This window comes from Equus caballus, chromosome 11, assembly GCF_041296265.1.
Source record: "Equus caballus isolate H_3958 breed thoroughbred chromosome 11, TB-T2T, whole genome shotgun sequence".
NCBI classification, from domain to species: Eukaryota; Metazoa; Chordata; class Mammalia; order Perissodactyla; family Equidae; genus Equus; species Equus caballus.
Window position 1 is genome coordinate 22,808,764 of NC_091694.1, and position 20,750 is coordinate 22,829,513.

Here is a 20,750-nt window from a genome sequence, read left to right on the forward strand (position 1 = left end):
CAGGATTGAGCATTTATTGCAGCGCTAACAGAGGGTGCTGGGGGCTCCATCCCGCCTCTGCCCTCTTCACGTCCCCCTTCCTCCAGTCTTCTCCAAGCCTCCTTCCCAGACCATTCCAGATCCCCTTACATTTGTCTTTGTTCTTCTCTGAAGCTGAACACTGGACCAGGGTCACTCCTCTGAAGAAGGGACCTCTTGCCCTCACTAGCGTCTTTTGTCCCTTCTTCTGGAGCTGGGGCTACTCGGCTGTGCTGGCCCCCAGCTCTGTACCCCTAGTGCCCCCCATCTTTGCTCCCCTCCCTTTGGGAACTCAGGGAACCCAGGCATTCTGGCCTCTGGCTTCCTCCTCCCCTAGCCCCCAACACTGGGCAAACTACAAAGCATCCATGGCCAGCAGCTCTCTTCTGTGGTCCTAGCCAGGAAGGGCCCAGCCCAGGGCGGGCATGATGGAGCCCGAGTCACGGTCCCCTTCAGCCTCTCTGTGCTTCCTGGGACATGGAGCGTGACAGGGAGCGATGAAGGGCGCCGGGCTTGCTGACAGGCACTACAGGGGGCAGCTGCTTGGTGATCTCGGCCACATCCTGGCGGTCCACACACTGGCCACCCAGGGCTGCCTCCATTGCCAGCAGATCCTGCAGCTGGATGGGAGTATCCTCGTGCTCCTCCTTGGCGCCCACCTTGGTGGGGGTGAAGATAGGTAGTGGCAGCACCCGCTGGTAGGGCAGCTGGTACTCCTGCAGCCCACGGCCGAGGATGCCCATACGCATCACCAACCAGGGGGAACGTTGTACCAATGCCTGGCACTGCCCCTGCCGGTGGTAGGTCTCACGCCGCTGGGCATCCTCCTCATGCAAGGAGCAACTGGGAAGGAGAGGGGAGGGGGACACTGAGCTCCTGAGAGCTGTAGCCCTCCAGTCACCGGCTGGGGCTGGGGCTGGGCAGGGGGCTCCCTGAGGCTGCCAGGACCTAGGGTGCAAGAGGGGTGACTCCACTCCCCAGTGGGCACTCTCCTTGCTCCCACCCCCAGAAACTTCTCCAGGTCTTGGTGCTCTGGCCTCATAAGGCCCAGGAAGGGTGCTCTAGGGAAGGAGAGGAGGGACCCCCAGCTGGCCAGCACTCACCCCTCTTCAGGCCGTGTGGACAGTGTCAGATCCTTCCATTCAGCCCAGAAGGCCTCTCTGCACTCGCGGTTCTCCTCGGACACCTGGCAGCTCAGCTCTGAGGTGGCCATGGTCACTGCTCACTCCTTCTTGGCTCTGCTCCTCCCAGGCCCTTTAAATAGCCCCCTCCTCCCCCTCTTCCAGGGGCTATTTTCAGCCCCTCTGGCGTCATATGCTATAAGCAGAGCCAAGACTCACTGATGGAGGACTCTGGGCTCAGGGTGGGGGTTGGGGTACCTGGACTCTGGCTACCCCCAGGTCAGAGGTCAGCTTCTGAAGAGATCAAGATGCTCCAGTGGGGGCAGGGTCCTCAGATTGACACCTCCAGGTGTGTGACACTGCTTAGACACTGTCTGAGACCAGGCACATGCCCAGCCTCGTGCCACCTTGGCACTTGCCCTCTGCCCCACCCCTTCCCCCTCGCCCAGAGAGGACAGTCGCTTGTCCGTAAACAGAGCAGGAAACAGTGGGAACCCAGGCCCCCACTGCTCTCCTCTCCCTGGGCTCAAGGGCACATCTTACGGCCATGTCCCTCGACAGGGACAGTACCACCATGTCCTCAGGTGTCTGTCCCCAAAGGCTTGGTCCCTGACCACCACCACACCGGCAAAGATTCTGGAAATTAATTCCACACCTGGGACCCTGGGCACAAACTTCTGCCCGGTATTCTCCTTTCCAAGGCTGGTGGTCAGAGATGTGGTCCCCAGGTAGAGCCAGTGAGGGTGGAGGAAGCAGGTGTGGGAGGTGGCCCCCAGCTCTACCCCGACCCCCCAAGTGGGGTCAAATGGGGTGAGGTGGGGATCCAGGGGCTCTGATGAATGGCAGAGATACAAGATTTGGCTCTAGCCCCAAGTCAGCCATACATAGGCTGTGACCATGGGTCAGTCCCTGCTCTTTTCTGGACCTCATTTTCCCCACTTTCTGGTCACCATGGTCTGGGACCTGCCAGCTGCAATGTGCCACCTAGGAGGGGCCAGCTCTCATTCACGGGGGGCAGGATGGCTACTGTGACAACCCAGCAGCCATGAGTAGCAATTCATGGTTCAAGAAGCTGGCACACAGGATGGTGGCACAGGGGGAGGAGGAATGAGGGCATTGCCGGGAAGACATCAGAAGAGGCGGTAACAGGAGCTGAGATGAGGACCTTGTGGGGACAGTAGAGCTCCAGCTGGGAGTGGAACTGCATACGCTTGATTACTGAGGCACTATGCCCGACTCTTGCTTTCTTTTCATCTTACAACAGCCCTATGACATAATGAGTCTCATCTGTACCAAGTAGGCAATGGAGGCTGAGAGGTAGCCTTGCCCAGGGTCACACACCCAGCCAGGACCAAGATGGGACCCTCTGGCTCTAAGCAAGTTGGCTCCTTTGGAAGCTCCGCAGGGAGGGCAGGACAAGTATCCCGACAGCCTGCCACTCCCCTTGCCCTTGTCTGGGATCGGACTCCCTGCTGCCCCTGGGGATTGTGATGGGACAGAGGGGGCAGTGAGTGGACCCCGAGAGACCGAGATCCCAGAGGTGCCTCAGTGACCTGGAAGCCCAGGCCCCACCTCCAGGCCATCCGGACTTGGGACTCCAGGAACAGTCAAGGTCTGCTGTGGGTGCTGTTGAGTCTCTCCTGCCTCCCCCCAAATCATGGAGACCTTAACCTGACCTTCCCTCACAGGAGGCCTGGCAGGGTGGCAGGGCATTTTCCTCTGACTGTTCATCTGGCCAGTTGAACCGTTCAGGGAAGGGGGAGGCTTCCAGGAACTCAGTCCTCACTGGTTCCAGCCTCCTGTGGGCTCCGGGGAGGGTGTGAGAGGGCACGTGAGGTGTCTGGCTGCAATGGCGGCTCACTCCTTCCTCAGCTCCATGGTGCTGCCCTCCTCTCCCTGAAGAGGCCAGGCTGCAGGGGTTGCTTTTTTTTTTTAATTGGCTCAAATTACAAAGATCCCCAAGGAGGCCCTGAGGGGAGGGAGAGAACCTGGGAGAGGCAGAGGTTTACTGCCAGCACCCACCATCCCCACCTGCCCCCCCAACAAGTGCATGGGGAAAAAGGTCCCAGACCCTTTAAATAATCCTAAAAAACCGTGATGAGAGAGCAGGCAGATGAAAGGGCTCCTGCACCTTAACACTGGTGACAGGCTGCCCTGACCTCCGTCCTGCCCAGGGCCCTGGCCCTGCCCCACCAAGCCCGAGGCTCCCATTCCAGACCCTGCCCCTGGCTACTGAGGGGACAGCGGATCTCCTCCTCCAGGAGGCAGGGACCCCATGTAAACATCAGCAGGACAGACGCCCCTTGCCTCAGCGGCAGAGCCCCAGAGCCCCAGAGTCCCAGAGTCCAGATGCCTGACCCCACAACCTGTTCACGGCCAGGGCTCACAGGCACCGTGGAGCACGGTAAAGGGCGGTAGCTTGGGGCCAAGATGCCGCCATGGGAGGAAGTTCTTCCTCCCACTGCTTGAGGGCAGGTCCTCTTTGGGCAGTGGGAAGCCCACTGGCCCCCCTCTCTGGCTCTGGGGGCTGTGGCGACAGGACCCTGGCCTGCAGGGTGACAAGGGGGCATGGTTATGCCCGGGCCCCCAGCTCTCCGATGCGCTGCCGCAGGTGAAAGGCAAATTCAAACATGGTGGCTGCCAGGCTCTGGTGGATGAGGTACCGGGGCAGGCGACCCTGGGGGAAGGCAGGAAGAGGTTCCAGGAAGGCTCGCCCTCAGCAGGTGCTCCCCTCAACAACTGGCACCAGCAGGGGGCCTCTAACCAAAATGTAGGTGCAGCTCTGGACTGCAGCCTCGGACACCCTCTCCCTCTCACTCCTGGCAGGGGGAACATGCTGTGCCCGGTCTTGGCACTAGCCACGCACACAGACCGGGGAGGGGCTGGGTTGGCAGCCAGCCATCCTCCTAGGGCCTCAGGAGTCAGAGGTAAAAAAGGGGAGGCACAGGCCCTCCAGCAACCCAGGGCCAGAAGACCATCTGGACTCCGCCCCAAATTTCAGAGTAAGGAAGGAGGCGGAGAGTAGGGGAGGCCCTGAGCAGGGCAGGGAGCCCCCAAGGTCACACAGCAGAGCCCCCTCCACTCCACCGAGCTTGCCTCACAGCCCCAGCAGCCCCACCTTGAGATCTGTATTAAGGATCCAGATGAAGGTGCAGACTCGAGGGTTACTGGCCGGCTTGAGCACGATGAAGCCCCCAGGACCATTCTCTCCCCTAAGGAGAGAGGTGCCAGTGGGGCGGGGACCTTGGAGTCAGGCAAGGCCCCTGACGCCCCCCACACACCCTATTCTTGGCTCATGGCCTGGGGTGGAAGAAGGAGGGGAGCTGCTGATCTAGCAATTGCTACCTTGCCTGGCAGGGCCCAGAACAGGTGACCCAGAGGCCACAGCCCTCCACCCTCACCCACTATGTGATGCTCAAATCCTCCTATAAGGGCCTGCCGATGTTTGCACACCCCCAGTGGCAGGGAGCTCACCACCTTCTCAGCTTTCATCCACTCTGTCCAGGGATTCCAGGTCAGCTCTGGTTGTCAGGGGGTGGGCTGAGCAGACACTTATCCCTGCCCAACTCAGGGAGTAGTGCAGTGCCATTGGGCTCCAGGAGGGGGTGCCTCCTCAGGAGGCGGTCTGGGGCTGGGCTGTATGGTTCACATCCCATTGCCATTTAATCCACACCCAGCTCTAATGAGCACTCTTTTTTCTTTTTTGAGGAAGATCAGCCCTGAGCTAACTACTGCCAATCCTCCTCTTTTTGCTGAGGAAGACTGGCCCTGAGCGAACATCCGTGCCCATCTTCCTCTACTTTATATGTGGGATGCCTACCACAGCATGGCTTGCCAAGCAGTGCCATGTCCACACCTGAGATCCAAACCAGTGAACCCCGGGCCGCCAAGAAGCAGAACGTGCGAACTTAACCGCTGCGCCACCGGGCCGGCCTATCCACTGAGCACTCCTAAGCCCACTCCATAGATAAGAAGGTTGGCACTCAGAGAGGAAACAAGCTTGCCCGTCACCCAGTAAATTTGGGGTGGGGCAGAGGGCAGAGATCAGTCTCATACTCAAAGAACAGTGCTCTCTGTGGAAGCCCAGGAAGGATAGGGAAGAGCAGAATATCCGGGGCGAGGCCGCCTGCAGCACTGGAGTCTGAGATTAGACAGCAGAACTGGAGGATGCCCCAGCACAGACAGCAGGAAAACTAACCCCTCTTCCTTCGGTGGGACTTCTGAGCTCTCCAGGAGAAAGGCAGGGCAGTGGGGACAGGGAAGGGGGATGAGAGGGGCCCCGATGCTCCTCAGGCAGGAAGGTGAAGCTCCAGAATGCAGAGCCTCCTGCTCAGGGCACCCAGACTAGCATGACCTCATGGCTCCCAGCCCTCTTCTTGGGCTTGTCCCTACCCACAGTCTACCCCTAGTGCTGCTTTCTGGCTCGGGTGGCGTGGCTCCAGCCACCATCCCCCAGTCTCCCGCAGATGGAGCAGCGATTAGCAGGATTAGGGGCTGGGACAGGAAAGCAGCCTCGGCAGGAGAAAGTGCCCAGATGGACATACTGTACCTTGCCCTGTCCTCACAGCCACCAGGGGAGGGGCCCGCAGGGACGACCCTGGCCAAGGCGAGGCTCACCTGACATATTTGTGTGTTGGGGGCTTGGCACAGTGGCTGGTGGCAATGCCTGATGACAGGTATCGGTCTCTGCGTCGCTCAATGCGTCGGACATTCACAAAGTCCCTGGGGGAGGGAGGGTTAGGTCAGGGGGGCACCAAGCCTGAGATCCAAGGGTAGAAGGCCTGCCTGAAAGGAGGGGGCGTGGTGGTTACTCACCTAGGGGAGACCACACCGCCCGCAGCCCCTGCAGACACATCATAGGAGATAAGGGTGTTGTCTTCTACTCGCTGCAAGATCTGCAGGGCGGCCAGGGAGACAAGGTATAGCTCAGCCCAGGAAACCCCAGGGACGGGTCCCAGCACCTTAGGAGACCCCCAGGCCAGCCTGCTGTCTGCTCAGGGGCCTTTACTAAGAGCCATGCCCATTCACGGGCCCTGGGCCTGGCACTCTATGAGTACCCTCTTTCCATCTTGCCCACCCTCTCAGGAGGCACTATTATCATGATCCCCATTTTACAGATGGGGAAGCTGAGGCACAGAGCACTTGACGACATGACCCAGGTCCCCTGGGGAAACTGGTCATGCTGGGGTATGATTGCCCTGAGCAGCCATGTCACTCTGCTTCTACCCAGAGAGGTGGTCCGGCAAGGCCCCCTGGCTCAGCTCACCTGGCAGGCGGTCACCGTCTTGTTCCACAGTACCATCCTCTCGGGCTGCAGGATCACTTCCTGGTATACCAGCTCCGCGGGGCAGGGCAGGAAGGTCTGGGGAGGGCAGGTGGAGGGCTGGGTGGTGCCAGATGTGCTCGGGTGCACCAGCCCTTCCCTCTCAATGGGGAGAAACCTGCCAGAGGGCTCCTCGGCCACTTCCTGGAGTCCCAGACAGGGCAGGAGGCTCCAGGAAACTCCAGGACACCTGCTTCCCTCACTCACCTTCAGGATGAACGTCTTGCCATGAAAGGGAATCTCAATGGTGTACACAGTGTCCCCATATTCCTGTGGCAGGGGCAGAAGGGTAGCAGGGAGGTGGGCGGAGGGCAGGGGGAGGGCATGCGGCAGTGGGCTGGGGGTACAGGAATGGTGACAGGCAGGGCAGGTTTTTAAGAGCTCAGGGTAGAAAACTCCAGGAGTTTGAGGATATTTGAGCAGCTGTTAAAAAACAGTGGTTTTGACAAATGTCCGGCAACAAGGAGAGGAAGCCTTGTGCTATCAAGTTAAAAGACAGGAGCACAGCTGTGGCTGCAGCCACGAAGAACCGTGTCTCCAGGCTGACAAGGGCTGCCAGGGGCGCTGGCCAGAGAAAGGGCTGGGGATGTTTCCCCTCTATTCTCCAAGCTCTCTGCCATCTTTTTAGATAATGTTGTTTTGATCATGAAACAAAACACCGGACACAGGGCAGAAGCCTGGCTTCCCCTTCAAAGCAGGAGCCAAGGGAGCAGAGCAGCAGGGAGGAGAGGATGGGTGGGGGAGTAGCAGGGGGAGGGGCAGTGGGAATATCCAACCCAACTCAACCCCAGGGCCCAGCCCCCTCTCTTGGGGCAGGAATAGGGTTCCAACTCATGCAATCCTTGGGCTTAGTTCTCAGGCCTCAGAAAAGGGAGGGAAAGCTCCCAACACACATGGGCGGGTCAGGTGGGAGAGAGGTTTCTTACATTATTCTTCTCGAACTTCCAGTTTTCCTCCTGGGCCAAGATCTGGTCCACCACTGCTGTGGCCTCCTTCCCCTGACGAATGTATTCCCGTTCCTGGCCAGGGATGGGAGGCAGGAAGGGATCAGCCTGGTGCCTGCACCCCACCTTGTTCGTGGCCGGTTCTTTCTCTAGACACTCCACACACCTCTTACAGAAGGCTGACCCAGCCAGATGTGGGGTGTGGGGTGGTCTCCTGGGCCCTGTGGGGTTCCTGGGGCCAGGGACTGTGGCTATGGCTGCTCCCCACTGGGCCCCAGGCATGAAGGAGAACAGTGGGCCTGACCGACGGTGGGGCAGACACTCAGAGACTGACAGGCATTCAGGCTGCTGAGGTCTACCTTCTGCCGGGAAGCCCCTGTCCACCCTGGCTGAGCCAGTGCTGGCCCTTTTCTGGGATGCCCTCCAGAGGTAGGATGGGGGTGGCAGCCAAATACCTGGGCAGAGAAGCTTTTCTTCCCGACGACTTCATCTTCTGATTCATTGTCAGACCCTGCAGAGAGCGAGTACAGATGACAATGGGAAGGGTGGGGAGAAAGTGGGGAGGTAGTGGGGTTCGGGTACAAGTGCAAGGATGTGGGGGGATAGAAGTGTGTGTGGGAGAGGGTTGCTGTATTTCCCCAGGGAGCTGATAGAAGGAAGAGAAAGAACAGACCCAGCCTTCTCCGCTCCTCATAAAACCCTCCCTGAAGGCAGTTCCCCCACCCACTGCCCTCACCTGCAAAGGATTCTGGGGGTGAATAGAACTGGCCCTCAGACAGAGCGCCGGAGAAGAGGAGGGGTCCGCGAGCGACAGCAGCCTGGGCAGCAAGATACCCTGAGGGAGCAGACATGGGTAGCCATTGTCCCAGACCGAGAACAGGCACACCTTACACGCCTTAGCAGCCTGCCTCCCCTGCCCCCCAGCTCACCCTGAGGCTCTCGGAGGCTGCTCAGAGTTGGCAAGATAGCTCAGAACTGGCTCTCATGCCTGAAACTCTCCTCTCTTGAGGCTAGGATGACCCCCACTGCACCCCCTTACCCCCAGCACTCACATCGCTCCTCCTCAGCCTCCTGGGGTAGGACTTTGAAGTCAAGGAACCAGGTTTCCAACCAGGCAAGGACAAAGGAGACGATGGGGAGCAGGTAGCCAAATGCCCCTTTGCTGAGCAGCTGTGGAGGGAGGGGGCTGAGCTCCATGGCAGGGGTGACCCCAAACCCAGAGCCCCTTCCTGGGGCTACCAATTCTGGCATATATCCCACTCCTGGTACCAGATGCTTGGGGGACCCTCTGTGGCACATGCCTCTGAGATGGATTAATGCATTCTGCAGCAGGATAAACTGAGGTTAGGCTGGAGGAAGAACTTTCTGTTCTTGGGGTTTTAGTGGGGCAAGTGGGGGAAGCCAGTGAAGATGATTCCTTAGAAATATCAAAGGACAGGATTCCCCCTCACCCCAACTGTGACAACAGGGACAGGCACCCAAAATCAGAAAAATGGTCCCTTAGGAGAATCCCATCCCTCAGGCCAGAGACCCACCAGACTAGCCAGACCCTGAGCTACTGACCTCAGAGAGGATGACCTTGACAATGAGGAATGCACTAGACACCAGCGTGGTAACCTGCCCAAGGAAGGGAAGGACGGAGAGAGGGAAAACTGAGGCTGGAGAGGGAGTCCTCCTCCAGCCCATCCCTTGCACCAGCCCTGCCAGGGCCCGAGAGCTGCCAGGAAAGTGGCATCTTACCGCAATCACCCACCAGTGCCGGAGCCGCAGCACAGCGTAGCCCAGCAGCAGTCCCGAGAAGCGGAAGAAGGCCAGCACCTGGAGGGGCCGGGGGCCGGGCAGGGCGCCATCACAGGCAAGTCAATGCCCCACCCTCCCCCTCCAGTCCTGCCCCCCCAGGTTCTCTCCACATGGTGTGCACGCCTTGGGAGAGAACAGCTAAGTCAGTGTTTCTTTGGGGACGATTTGGATGTGACCTTCTTGGACAGGGGTCTTGTCTTCCCCTCCCACTTGGGGCTCTCTGAAGGTGGGGCCTCATTTAGGAAACTTTCTGAAGGCTGAGGGCTTCCTGAGTATGGGAACCAAGTCTTCCTGATCAGATTAGGATGTGAAAGAAGCAGAAAGAAGAGAATCCAGCCAGAGTCATATCCCTGCCCCTTCTCTGCCCCTAGGGACCCCAGGATCCCCTAAGGCCACTCACAAAGATGTCGAAGAAGGAAGTTTTAAAGTTGTAGTGGATGATCTCCTGCTCCAGGTTTTTCTGGATACCTGTCTTGGTCTGGAAGAGGGAGATATGAACAGTTCTACACACAGGACCGGGTCCCCGGGGCTGCCCCTCACCTCTTAGAATAGGAAGAGGGCGGGGGGAAGTGGAACCTGGAGGAGAGGCTGTAAATGCTAAGCCACCACCCAAGGAGGCCCCCAAAGCACCCAGGGAGCTCAGCCAGAGGCCTGAGACCCCAGCACTAATACCTGAGACAGGCAGGGCTGGGCTCAAGCCCAATGCTCGTGGGCACACTGCACAGGAAGGGGTAGGCTCGGGGCTGTGCAGGGGAGGTGATGGGTCCTAAGCAGGTAGGTAGGGCTGGCAGGCAGGGTACTGGCAGCCTGCCTCTGACAGAATTTCATCTCCCTCCCACCACTGTGGTGCTCCATCTTCCCAGGCAACCATCCATCTGGGGTGATGGGGGCAGGGGGTGGGCAGTGGTGTCAGACAGAGCCCCAGGTGGCAAATCAATTGATTAGATTTGTGCTTAATGGGCAAAATCTATCACGCTGTTGGAGAGGATGGCATGGATGGAGAGTGAACAGACTTGTCCTCGCCCTGGTCCCTGCCCCAGCCATCCAGACACTTTCAATGGGACCCCTGAGACCTTGGCTGGGGACTGAGGGGTCTGGATGGACGCTGAGAGCCAGACTCCAGCCTGACTCCTCAGGAGGAATGGGGTGGCAGGCCTAGGCTTCTGCAGGTGGGGCAGCAGCCCCCTGGAGAAGAGAAGACACAAGGGGACTCTGGGGAATGGATACCAGGAGTCCTGAGGGGGAAGACCCTTCACAACCATCTAGACTGGGGCTTCCGATCTCTGGCAGACGATCCAAATTTGGGGTGGGGGGGGGTGGGGAAGATACAGATGTTCAGGCCAGAGTCTGACTCTCAGGCTGAGCTGAGCATCTGGAATCTATATAGAACTCCCTGGTTATTCTGATGCTCAGAGCAGGAACCAGCAGTCTAGACAGGCCCTTCCCTCCTTGACACTCAACCCCCTGCGCATCCCCACAGCACGCCTCTTTCTCAAGGCCACCCTGAGCCCCGGGGAGTCTGTCTGACACCCCAGCCCAGCCCAGCCCGGCCCTCCTCCTACTCCTCAGACTCGTCCCTCCTGGGCTCCACAGCCCCTCCCATGCCTAACAGTCGCTGTCCCCCGGGGCTCTGTCCTCTGTCCTCTTTATAGAGAACTCTCCCTCTGCCTGGGTGCCCGCCTGCGCTGACTGCACCGGGACTCAGGAGAGGCGGGTTCCAGCCCCAGCTTTGCCAGTCTCTGGCTGCAAGACCTTGTGCGGGTCTTATAACCCCACTGGGGCCCTTGTATCCACTGGGCGACACACAGTCTGTTAGAGAACTAAAAATATATATGCTCCAAAATACGAAAATAAAACACAAAGTTGAAAATTAATAAAATTTTAGTTAGATATCTACCAAGTGAAACATTATGCTAACTCTACTGATTGTTAAATCCAGCATCTTGAAACTTTCATTACGTTTGAAAAGTTTGGAGGTTAGATTTTCTCACTTTGCAAGAATTCCCAAAGTTGCATGATGACTGCCGAAGTATTACAGACAATACAGCCAGATAATTTCAAAAGCAAAAATTAAAACATTTTCAGGGGCTGGCCCGGTGCTGCAGCAGTTAAGTGCGCGCGTTCTGCTTCGGCGGCCCGGGGTTCACCGGTGTGGATCTCGTGTACAGACATGGCACTGCTTGTCAAGCCATGCTGTGGTGGGCGTCCCACATATAAAGTAGAGGAAGATGGACACGGATGTGAGCTCGGGCCAGTCTTCCTCAGCAAAAAGAGGAGGATTGGCAGCAGATGTTAGCTCAGGGCTAATCTTCCTCAAAAAAAAATTTTTTTCAGCTCTTTTCTGGCAAGAAAATCTCTATGGAATGAAGGAGGTGGGTGAATTTTAGTGCTTGCTTTGATGTTGGATGGGACCTTCAAAAGGAAGAATGCCTAAGACGTTGGCTATTCACATAGGCCTGAACCTTGCTGGGCCTCAGCTTTTTCATGGGTGAGATAGTCCCTAAGGTCCCCTGTAGCTGTGGCGCCAGCTCACTGAAGGTGCCAGCTCATTTCTGGGCACAAAGGACAGTCACCCTCAGAGCTCTGCCTTGCCCTCCAGCTCAACATACCCAGAATCAGACTCATCCTCTTCACGCCTAAACCAGCCTCTTCTGTAAATTCCTCACTTCCATCAAAGTCATCGTTTTCCTGTCACTCGAGCTTGAGACCTGGAGGAAGGGGACCTGCCATCCAGAACTCTGACCCACTTTGCAGGAGGAAAATGAGGGGAGGCTCAGGGAGGCTGAGTCCCTTGCTGATGTCACACAGCTAACACAGAAGAGGAGCTGGGATAGGACTGAGCCTGGGGTGCCCTACCCCCAGGGATCCTGCCTCTGTGGTCAGGTCCTGCTCTGCACTGTCAGCGCCCAGAAATCAGGCCCCACAGCCAGCTGGCCAAGTACTGCACTGGGGGAGGGGCTGCAGACCCTGCACTGAGAGGAGCTCCAGGCTGTTGGGTAGCATCTCAACAAATCTGGAAAGGCCAAACTGTCCAAAATGGGGAAGGAGAGCTGGGAGCCACTGGGAACTGGGAATTTCTACTGGTTTGCTCCCCAATGTACCCTCTGCTTTTAGCACAGTGCCTGGGACACAGCAGGGGCTCAAAAAATGTTTTCTGAAGGGACGAATGAGTGAATGAATGAATGAACTGAGCCAGAGAGCACAGAAGGGCAGAAAGACAAAAGCTTTCAATAGCTCATCCAGAGCCTGCTGGGCTCTCTGCTCCTTTCTCAAGAGTGTCCACTAGGGGGCACAAGGGCGCAGAGGTCAAGAGTGAACTCTGGAGCCACAGCATCTAGGTTCAAACCCTGCCTCCTTCACCCAGATGCTGAGAGACCTCAGACAACTGACTCGATCCCTCTGAGCTCCATTTTCCTTCTCTGGAAGATGTTCTTATCTGCCCATTCTTCATTTTACCCAGAAATCAACCCCATTGGAGAGGCAACCCTCCCACTGCAGATGGAGTAACTGAGGCCCAGGTGACCCCCCAACATGGCTTGTGCCCCCAGCCTTGGCCCCACTCACGTTCAGCTCAATGATCCAGAGCAGGGAGACGAAGAGCAGGTCGAAGGTGACAAAGAGAGAGAAGGTGCGGCGGACATCAGAGATGGCCCTGCGCTTCTCAGGAGGTGGCGGGAGCAAGTGCGATGAGAGGGTCTGGCTGTGGGACAGCGACGAGCTGAGGGAGGCCACGGCCGGCAGGCTGCGCTCTAAGTCGCGGGCCAGCTCCCCAGACGGTTTGTTCATCCTGGTGGGCCCCCACCTCAAGGAGGGGCGGGCAGATCCTCAGCAGCACGGCTGGGGGGGGCGGGCGGCTGGGTCAGGTCCTGCATGTCAGGTCCTGGGTCCCGGTAACCTCCTTCGTCCCTTCACACACAGCCCCCATGGACCCCATTTGCTCCCAAACACATCTGCCCCCTCTCCCTGTCCCAACCCCACAGCCCAGGGCCCTCTCTGCCCAAACCCTCCAGCAGCCTGACTTCCAGGATGGAGGGGTTTAGCACCCTCTCTGTCCTTCCTCACCACCCCCCTGCAAAGCCCAGCGGGCCCCATGGTTCACCCTTGGAGGGCTCTGGGGTCCTCCCCAATGCCTAGGGGCACAGCCTGCTCCTGCCAAGTCCTGCCCTGTGGCTCAGCCTCTGGTCCTGTCAGCAGCCTCTGGCCTGCCCCCACCCCCAAGAGGACAGGGCCCCAAGCTCTGTTCTTTGTTTTCCAAACACAAAGGCACATTCCCTCCCAGCAGCCAGCCCTACCCTCCCACCCGCTAAGCCATGGTTACTGGGAGGGACTTCCTAGAGCAGTGTCTCTGAGAGCTCTGCGCTGGGACGGTGGCTATGGAGGGAAGACATCTTGGTTCCTTCTCTCTAGCTCCACCCCCCGCATCCCCCCTCAGGCCCATCCACCATCTTCTCTGACTGGATGGCTACAATGTGCTCCTAATGGGCGTGTCTCCAGGCCGCCTCTCATCCTGCAACAACCACTTCTCCACAACACAGCCAGAGAGAACTGTTAAGCATAAATCAGACCTCGCTATTCCCCTATTCCCCGCTTACAATCCTCCGAAGGCTCCCCACCTAAGGCTCCCCACCAGAGGGTCTTAGGATAACAGCGCCTCCGCCAAGCCGCCCTCCCTGTCTGGGCCCTGTGGAGTGTGGCTCTGTCCAGATCCTCAGGAGGCATGCCCCACCCCCAACTACCATCGCCACCCTGGCCTGCTTCTAGGTCCCTACGTGTGGCGGCCCCGGCCGGCCTCGGGCCCTTGGACCTGGCTCTCCCCACTGCTGCGTGGAACGCTCTTCCCGGTCCTCTCAACTGGCAACTCAAAAGCCCTCTCCTCAGAGCCTACCTCCCTCCTGTCCCCAGTCACAGTGTCACCTTCTATTACAGGCCTTTACTTCACTGAAGCAGCCACTCTCTGAAATGATCTTAGTTATTGTTCTGCCAACTCCGCAGGGCCAGGGCCTTTACCTGACTTGGTCACCGCTGTCTCCTAGTGCCTGGCACGATGCCTGGTACCTAATAGGTGCCAAATAATTGACTGCTGACTAAATGGATGATCCAGAGGGTCTCCTGGCCCTCCATGCTAGGACCAGCAGAGAGGACCAGGGCGAACTCAAGAGAGTAAGAACCAGCAGCCACGACTCAAGGCTAGCCCAGAGCTCCCTGCCCACATGACACCACACCCATGGCTGTGTTTCACGTCCACACAGAGCAGGAGGGCTCCTCCTATTCCACAGGTAAGAGAGCCAAGGCTCAGAGAGGTGAATGGATTTATCTCCCCCTTAACTGCCTGTGCAACTAAGGGGCTGAAATTCTCAGGAACCCTAGAGACAAAAGGGGCCCCGGAGCACTCCCTCCCTGTCATGCAGCCCCCAGGCCTGTCTCTGCTCCACCAATTTGCTGGCAAGGGGCCCTAAGAGGCCCTGCCCCCTGGGCGGGGGAAGGAAGGGTTCAGTCTAGAGCCGGGGGGAGGTGACTCAGCGTGGTGTGGCCTGAGCTTCTGTGACTGGCCAGATCAAGAGTCTCCCTGAGTCTTCTCCCATGCCAGCTCGGGGAAGGGGGATGTAGGGGGGCAGGTTTGGGGGCCAGTGGAAGGGGAGCCCTAGATGTTTGTCCCTGATCCTGGGAAAGCAAGATCCCATCTGTCTCCCCTCCTGATTTGCTGTCCTCTCCATAACTTTACTGTCTATTACCTTCTGTGGCCCCCTCAATCTACTAAATCCAAAACAAGCCCCCAGTCTGTGGCCAGCAGAAGGTTTGGAGCAAGGCAGCTTGTCCATCCCTATGCCTCTGCGCAAGCCCTAACAGACAGGAGCTGACTATTCTCAGCAGAGGCACCAGCCTAAGGCCACCCCCCAACAGCATACTCTCGGGGTCCCCATGACAAATTCATCCAGAGGGTACTCAAGGCAAGCTGGGCCCAGCTCTGGAAGGGGGCAGTGAGAAGAGGAGACGTGACAGGCCGGCAGCAAAGGGAGCCCCCAGCATCCATCAGCTGGACTCAGAGCATCCCTCACAGTGACAGGGGTGCAGCTCCGGGGCGAGTGACATTTCCTTGTCTCTAATAGCCTCTTGTCTCCTACCCGACCTGTCTCCATCTCTCCTCTTTCCTGCCTCTCCCACAAACCGCCTTTCTATCTTTTCTCTAAGTGTCTCTGCACCCCTAATCCCATGTCCATCTTTATTTCGCCCCGTCTCTGGGTCTTCCCCTCAATCTCTCTCCCATCTACGAGACTTGTTCTCCACCCCGACCAGATCAGTCTCTGTCCCTTTCTCCAGTTTTCTCTCCTGCTCTTCTCTATCTGCCTTCCCCCTATCTCTCGCTCCCTCTTCCTTATCTCGCTGCAGGGCCAGTCTGCTCCTGTGTCAGCCTAGCTTTCCCCTGCGCTTTCTACCTCCCTCCCTGGGACAGGACTTCAGTGGCAGCAGCTTGGGTATGAGACACATTAGGAGTGGCAATAGCACCGACACTCACACACCCAGACATCCCTGTTGAAGCGAGAGACACAGATGGGGGCTGAGAGCAGAGGTGTCGGGGAGCCTGGGAGAGCTGCAGATGCAAGGGCCTGTGGGAGCCCAGCATGGGGCACTGAACAGGGCTGGGGCAGCTGGCAAGGAATCAGAGCGGGGGGGATCTGTATCTCCCTTGTCCGCGAAGCAGCTCAGAGTCCAAATAAGCGAGAGCTTGTCGAGAAGGAGCACCAGTCAGGGGTTAAGACCTGCATCCCTGGGGCCGGCCTGGTGGCGCAGCAGTTAAGTGCGCACGTTCCACTTTGGCAGCCTGGGGTTTGCCGGTTCGGATCCTGGGTGCGGACATGGCACCACGTGGCAAGCCATGCTGTGGCAGGCGTCCCACATATAAAGTAGAGGAAGATGGGCACATATGTTAGCTCAGGGCCAGTCTTCCTCAGCAAAAAGAGGAGGATTGGCAGCAGATGTTAGCTCAGGGCTAATCTTCCTCAAAAAAAAAAAAAAAAAAGACCTGCATCCTGTGCCTAGGGCAGCTGCTAATCCTGAGTAACTCTGGGCAAGTCTGCTCACTAAGCCTCCATTTCTCTGTCTGGGAAAAAGTCAGTGATTTTTAAAAATCCCTTTTTTAAGCAAGAGAAACTTTTTTTTTTTTTAACCAAGGTCTTTTACTTATTTATTTATTTATTTTTGGTGAGGAAGGTTGCCCTGAGCTAACATCTGTGCCAGTCTTCCTCCATTTTGTATGTGGGACACCACCACAGGGTGACTTGATGAGCAGTGTGTAGGTCTGCGCCCGGGATCCAAACCCATGAACCCCAGGACGTCAAAGTAGAGCATGCAAACTTCACCACTGGGCCAGTCCTAAGAGAAACTTTAAAAAATATAAAACCTTACTTGGACCCTTAATATGTAAAACAGATAAAAACAGGACTGTTACGGGTCCTGCACAGAAGGTGGCCAGGAGAGCCCCACCGGTCAGCCTTCCGTCAAACTCCAGGGTCACCCCTGAGGCATCTCCTTGGGTGTGGTCTGAAAACCACTCAGGCGACTTCAAAAGGCCTTTGAGCTCTGCCAGACGGCCTGCCAGTCTAAGAGACAAAGCCATCTTGGCCTGGAACTGCCCTAGCAGTCCCCAAAACACTTGTTCCCTGGCCCCCTGGGCCTGGAGGGCAGAAGGTAGCAGTTGCCAGTGGAACAGCTAGGCCTGGCCTCTGCCACGCCGCACCCACCCTCCTGATGAGGAGAGGCAGCAAGGAGTGTTGTGCAGCTGGGGGGAGACAGCAGGGCTGCCACCCAGGCCCTGGGAGCAGCACCCCTGCCAAGCCCGCCGCCTGCTGTCACCAGCCCCTCCCGAGCACCTTCAGAGGTGTCGGGAGTGGAACAGCATGGTTGGCGTGAAGCAGTCCGCCTGGGATGGCTGCAGACTTGACACGCGTGTGTTTGCCGAAGCTGAGCTGCTAAGGCTTGGGGAGAGTGGGAGGGAGAGGGGAGGGAGGAAATTGGAGGTTTTATCGTCCTAGGCTGGAAAGAGGGGTGGGGAGGAGTAGTCAAGTCAGATCTGGGCACGGTGGGAAACTCCTGAGGCAAAGGGGAGGGGTGGGCACAGGCCCTCACGCCCCCTCCCTGACCTTCTCTTTCTTGCTTCAGGAAACACTAGTACCTGTGGAGGCAATAGGAGCTCTTGGGTGGGGTCCCAGACTCAGGGCAGACAACAGCAGGCAGCTGATATTGTGGAAAGAGGACTGGACTCTGAGGTCAGGGTTCAAATCTCAGTCGGCTATGCGCTCGGGGGCAAATAGAACCATTCTGACACTCAGTTTCTTCAGTTGCATTAAATAAAGGCAACAACATACTTAATGCCCCAGAACTGTACACTTAAAAATGGTTAAAATGGTAAATGTTACACTACGTATATTCTACCACAATGAAAAAGGCGACAATTGCTACCTGCTAGGGCTGGCGTTTACATAAACATCAGGAGACAGTATGGCAGGTGCTTGGTCAGTGGTCGTGGAGATGGAACAAGTAGCTGGCAAGGCTGTTCAGGTGAGAGGGAAATTAATGGGGCAGGGGGTGGCAGTCACAGTGGCGCGTAATAAAATCATCCCGAAAGGCCGGGATTCAAATCTGAGCCCTACAATTCACCTGCCGGGTGACCCAGAGCAAGCTTTCGAAGCCTTCAGTCCAGGTTCCCTCATCTCTATATAGAAAGAGCCAAGTCATTCCAGCTCCAGGCAAAGGTGACTTCCCAGGCTAGGGGGTGGGCGCAGGAAGTGGGGGCTGTCCTGGCTCCCTGCACAGGCTCTCAGGACCCATCTCCGATACTATGCATTCCCACTGGTGCCCGGCCCCACTGCAGTTCCAAGCTCCTGTCCACCTCCCACTCACCTCCAGGTCCCAATTTCCACAGTTCTTAGGTGGCAGGGGCACAGACGGGGTCCTTGCCAGCCCTCAGCTACACCCCAGGCCAGAAGCTCCAGCCGTCTCCCTGCAGCTCAACACCCCAGCTGGCTGCAGCTCCCGGCTGGTGTTTCCTGGCCAAGGCAAGTCTGCAATTCGAACAGTGCCACTGCTTCACTGTGCAAGCCTCAGAGGCTGCATCTGGAAAGTGGGGATACTGTCTTGACCCCAGGCTGTCTGAGCATTGAAGGAGACAGCAATGTGGGGGAAATGCAGAATAGCGCCTGGCAGCAGAGAGTAAGCACTCAACAGAAGTTAGCCATTGCCACCAGAGTCTTCTCACCCCTTCCCATCTCCAAACCTCCTACAGAGGGCCGGGCCAACCTGTGCAAGTTCCAACCAGAGTTGTTTCCACAGAGCTGTGCTCTGTGACCCGGGGCAGGGGGAACACGTCACATCTATATCCAGAAATGATCCACAGTTCTGGGCAGTGTGGCTTCTCCAAACCCTCTCCCGAGGCCCAGTGGACAGTGGACACAGGCTCTCAACACCTCCCCTGTTCTGCATTCCTCAGGAAACACAGCACTAGCTCTCCACTGGCCATTGGGGCTTCCCAGTGGGGTCCCTAACTCAGTACAAATCAGGAGCAAGCAGTGAAGCTGAGAAAGAACTGGACTCCGAGCCAGGGGAAGGTTCAAACCTTGGATTCCCACCTTACTAGTCACTGAAACTCTCCATTTTCTCCTCTGTAAAATGGGGATAACAATAGCGCCTACTTATTACAGGTATTATCGGGATTAAGTGACATTAAATGTACAGGCCTAGACGGTCCCTGACAGAGTGATCACTATGGAAGGGTGAGCTAGGATGACATCCCTGCCTCTTCTTTAGAGGAAGACACAGTCTTGGGCTCTGACTGCCCCATGAGAGGGCTTCAGGTCAGGTCTGGGGTTGTTCTGGGTCAAGGCGCCCCCGTTAACGCCCAGCTTAATGGAGAATCCACAGATGGGTGGGAGGCGGAGGCTCCAGGTGTGGAAGAGCGTGGCCTTGGCCCATGTCCTGTCGCTGGCCAGCCTGGGAGGGAGAACAGCAGACCAAACAGGCCTGTGGACCATCCAGACGGGCCAGCACAGAAGAAACGAATCCGGGCTGGCAGTGGCCCAAGCTGGCAGCCTGCAGACAGCCTCCCCTGGGCGCATCACACCCCAACCAGGAGCCGTGGAGATGAGGCTGGGACAGAGGAGACAGGAGCTCAGAGAGGCCTGCTCACAGTCCCCCAGCCAGGACGGGGCAGAGCAGACCCCAGAGGCAAGTGGGCATCCCCCTGTGCTGGGCTGGGCCCCGTAAGCCCAAATGCAGCTGCCTCCAGAGCCTCTGCTGGCCAGCAAGTGGGGTGTCAAAAGACCCCAAAGAGCTTAACGGCCACCCAGCCAGGGCCTGTGAAGAGCCCAGGGTCCTCCCCTCCACATCCAAACCAACAGCAAATCCTGCTGGCTCTTCCTTCAAAATCCAGCCAGCATCTCCCACTGCTCATCAATACCACCACCACCGGCACCCTGTCCAAGCCATCGTCTCTCACCTGCTACAGCTTCCTGACCACCTCCTTGTCCTTGTCCCAAGTCTATTCTCAGCACGGCAGCCAGAGGGATCCTGGTAAAAGTCAGACCACACCTCCCCAATGCCCAAAACTCCAATGGCTTCCAGGTCACCCAGAATAAAGGCAAAAGTCCCCACTCTAGCCTACAAACCCCTCTTCCCCTAGCCTCTGCCCCATGAACCATCTGCTCCAGCCACACTGGTCCCTCTCTGTTCCTTGGACACATCAAGCTTGCTGCCTACCCCAGGGCCCTTGCACCTGCTGTTCTTGGTCTGGAGCTTCTCCCACAGGTCTCTGCAATGTTCCCTCCCTCCATTCTGGTCTCTTTGTAAATGTCCCTTTGGAGAGGCCTTCTCTGAACTCTCTACTTAGCCCCCCACTCCATCCACTTACTCTCCTTTGTTCTTCACAGCAATTATCCCCAGACGTATCATATGTTTACCCGTCTGTCTTCTCCCACTGGAATGCCAGCTTCATGAGAGCAGGAACTCCTGCTCTGCTCACTGCTGTGTGTCGCGTACCCAGAATGGTACCAGGCTCGTGGCAGACACTCAGGAAACATGCTGAATGACTATTTACACCCTTTCCTACGGCAGCACATGCACAGGTACACAAGTACACACTCACGCCCAACCTGAAGGCACAGTCCCTCTGCGTCCAGACTGCCTGCCTCTCCTGGAGCTCGACTCCACACTCTGCTGGTGTCCCGCCCTGCCCAGAGCCCAGGCACCCCCTTCACTAGCGGCCAAGGGGAACTGGCTTCCTGAGCAACCTCAGGTGGGTGGTGCTGCTCCCCACTTCCCTTCCCCAGCCAACTAGAGGTGAGTTAAATTCCTTGACAGCAAAAGTCAAGGAGGAGGGACTCGCTGTCTTGGCAAGACCCTAGCACTATGGGGGTTCACACCCCTCCCCCAATACTCTCCTGACCTCTGGCTGCTGCCAGAACACCCCATGGCCAGGTGGACTCCCTTCTGCACCTGCACTCCTCGATTCCTCATTCTGGAACAATCTCCGCCCCCTGGGGAAGAACTGCAACT

At 57.5% G+C, this 20,750-nt stretch overlaps 2 protein-coding genes across 6 annotated transcripts in view; both read right to left on the minus strand.

Annotated features, from left to right (window-relative positions):
- TCAP (titin-cap) lies at positions 1 to 3,816 on the minus strand. Its single transcript, XM_001501165.5, has 2 exons — positions 1,122 to 3,816; positions 1 to 861 (listed from the first exon to the last, which is right to left on the minus strand). Exons 1-2 carry the CDS (start codon positions 1,229 to 1,231, stop codon positions 471 to 473), a joined length of 501 nt encoding a protein of 166 aa, XP_001501215.2. The 5' UTR covers positions 1,232 to 3,816; the 3' UTR covers positions 1 to 470.
- Positions 3,059 to 20,750, minus strand: part of STARD3 (StAR related lipid transfer domain containing 3) — a 22,566-nt gene continuing 4,874 nt past the window's right edge. Inside the window, exons 1-15 of one of the 5 annotated variants that reach the window (XM_070227373.1) lie at positions 14,214 to 14,382; positions 12,771 to 13,043; positions 9,607 to 9,684; positions 9,147 to 9,224; positions 8,970 to 9,023; positions 8,459 to 8,576; positions 8,143 to 8,241; positions 7,862 to 7,917; positions 7,389 to 7,481; positions 6,670 to 6,732; positions 6,406 to 6,501; positions 5,955 to 6,034; positions 5,757 to 5,861; positions 4,258 to 4,351; positions 3,059 to 3,816 (exon numbers count right to left, since the gene is read on the minus strand). In XM_070227373.1, coding sequence (XP_070083474.1) covers positions 3,712 to 3,816; positions 4,258 to 4,351; positions 5,757 to 5,861; positions 5,955 to 6,034; positions 6,406 to 6,501; positions 6,670 to 6,732; positions 7,389 to 7,481; positions 7,862 to 7,917; positions 8,143 to 8,241; positions 8,459 to 8,576; positions 8,970 to 9,023; positions 9,147 to 9,224; positions 9,607 to 9,684; positions 12,771 to 12,992 — 1,341 coding nt within the window. In that variant the 5' untranslated portion in view covers positions 12,993 to 13,043; positions 14,214 to 14,382 and the 3' untranslated portion in view covers positions 3,059 to 3,711. Of the gene's footprint in view, positions 3,817 to 4,257; positions 4,352 to 5,756; positions 5,862 to 5,954; positions 6,035 to 6,405; positions 6,502 to 6,669; positions 6,733 to 7,388; positions 7,482 to 7,861; positions 7,918 to 8,142; positions 8,242 to 8,458; positions 8,577 to 8,969; positions 9,024 to 9,146; positions 9,225 to 9,606; positions 9,685 to 12,770; positions 13,061 to 13,305; positions 13,431 to 14,213; positions 14,383 to 20,750 lie in introns of those variants that run through there. The other 4 variants (XM_014740755.3, XM_023652598.2, XM_001501181.6 and 1 more) reach the window with 4 other exon arrangements.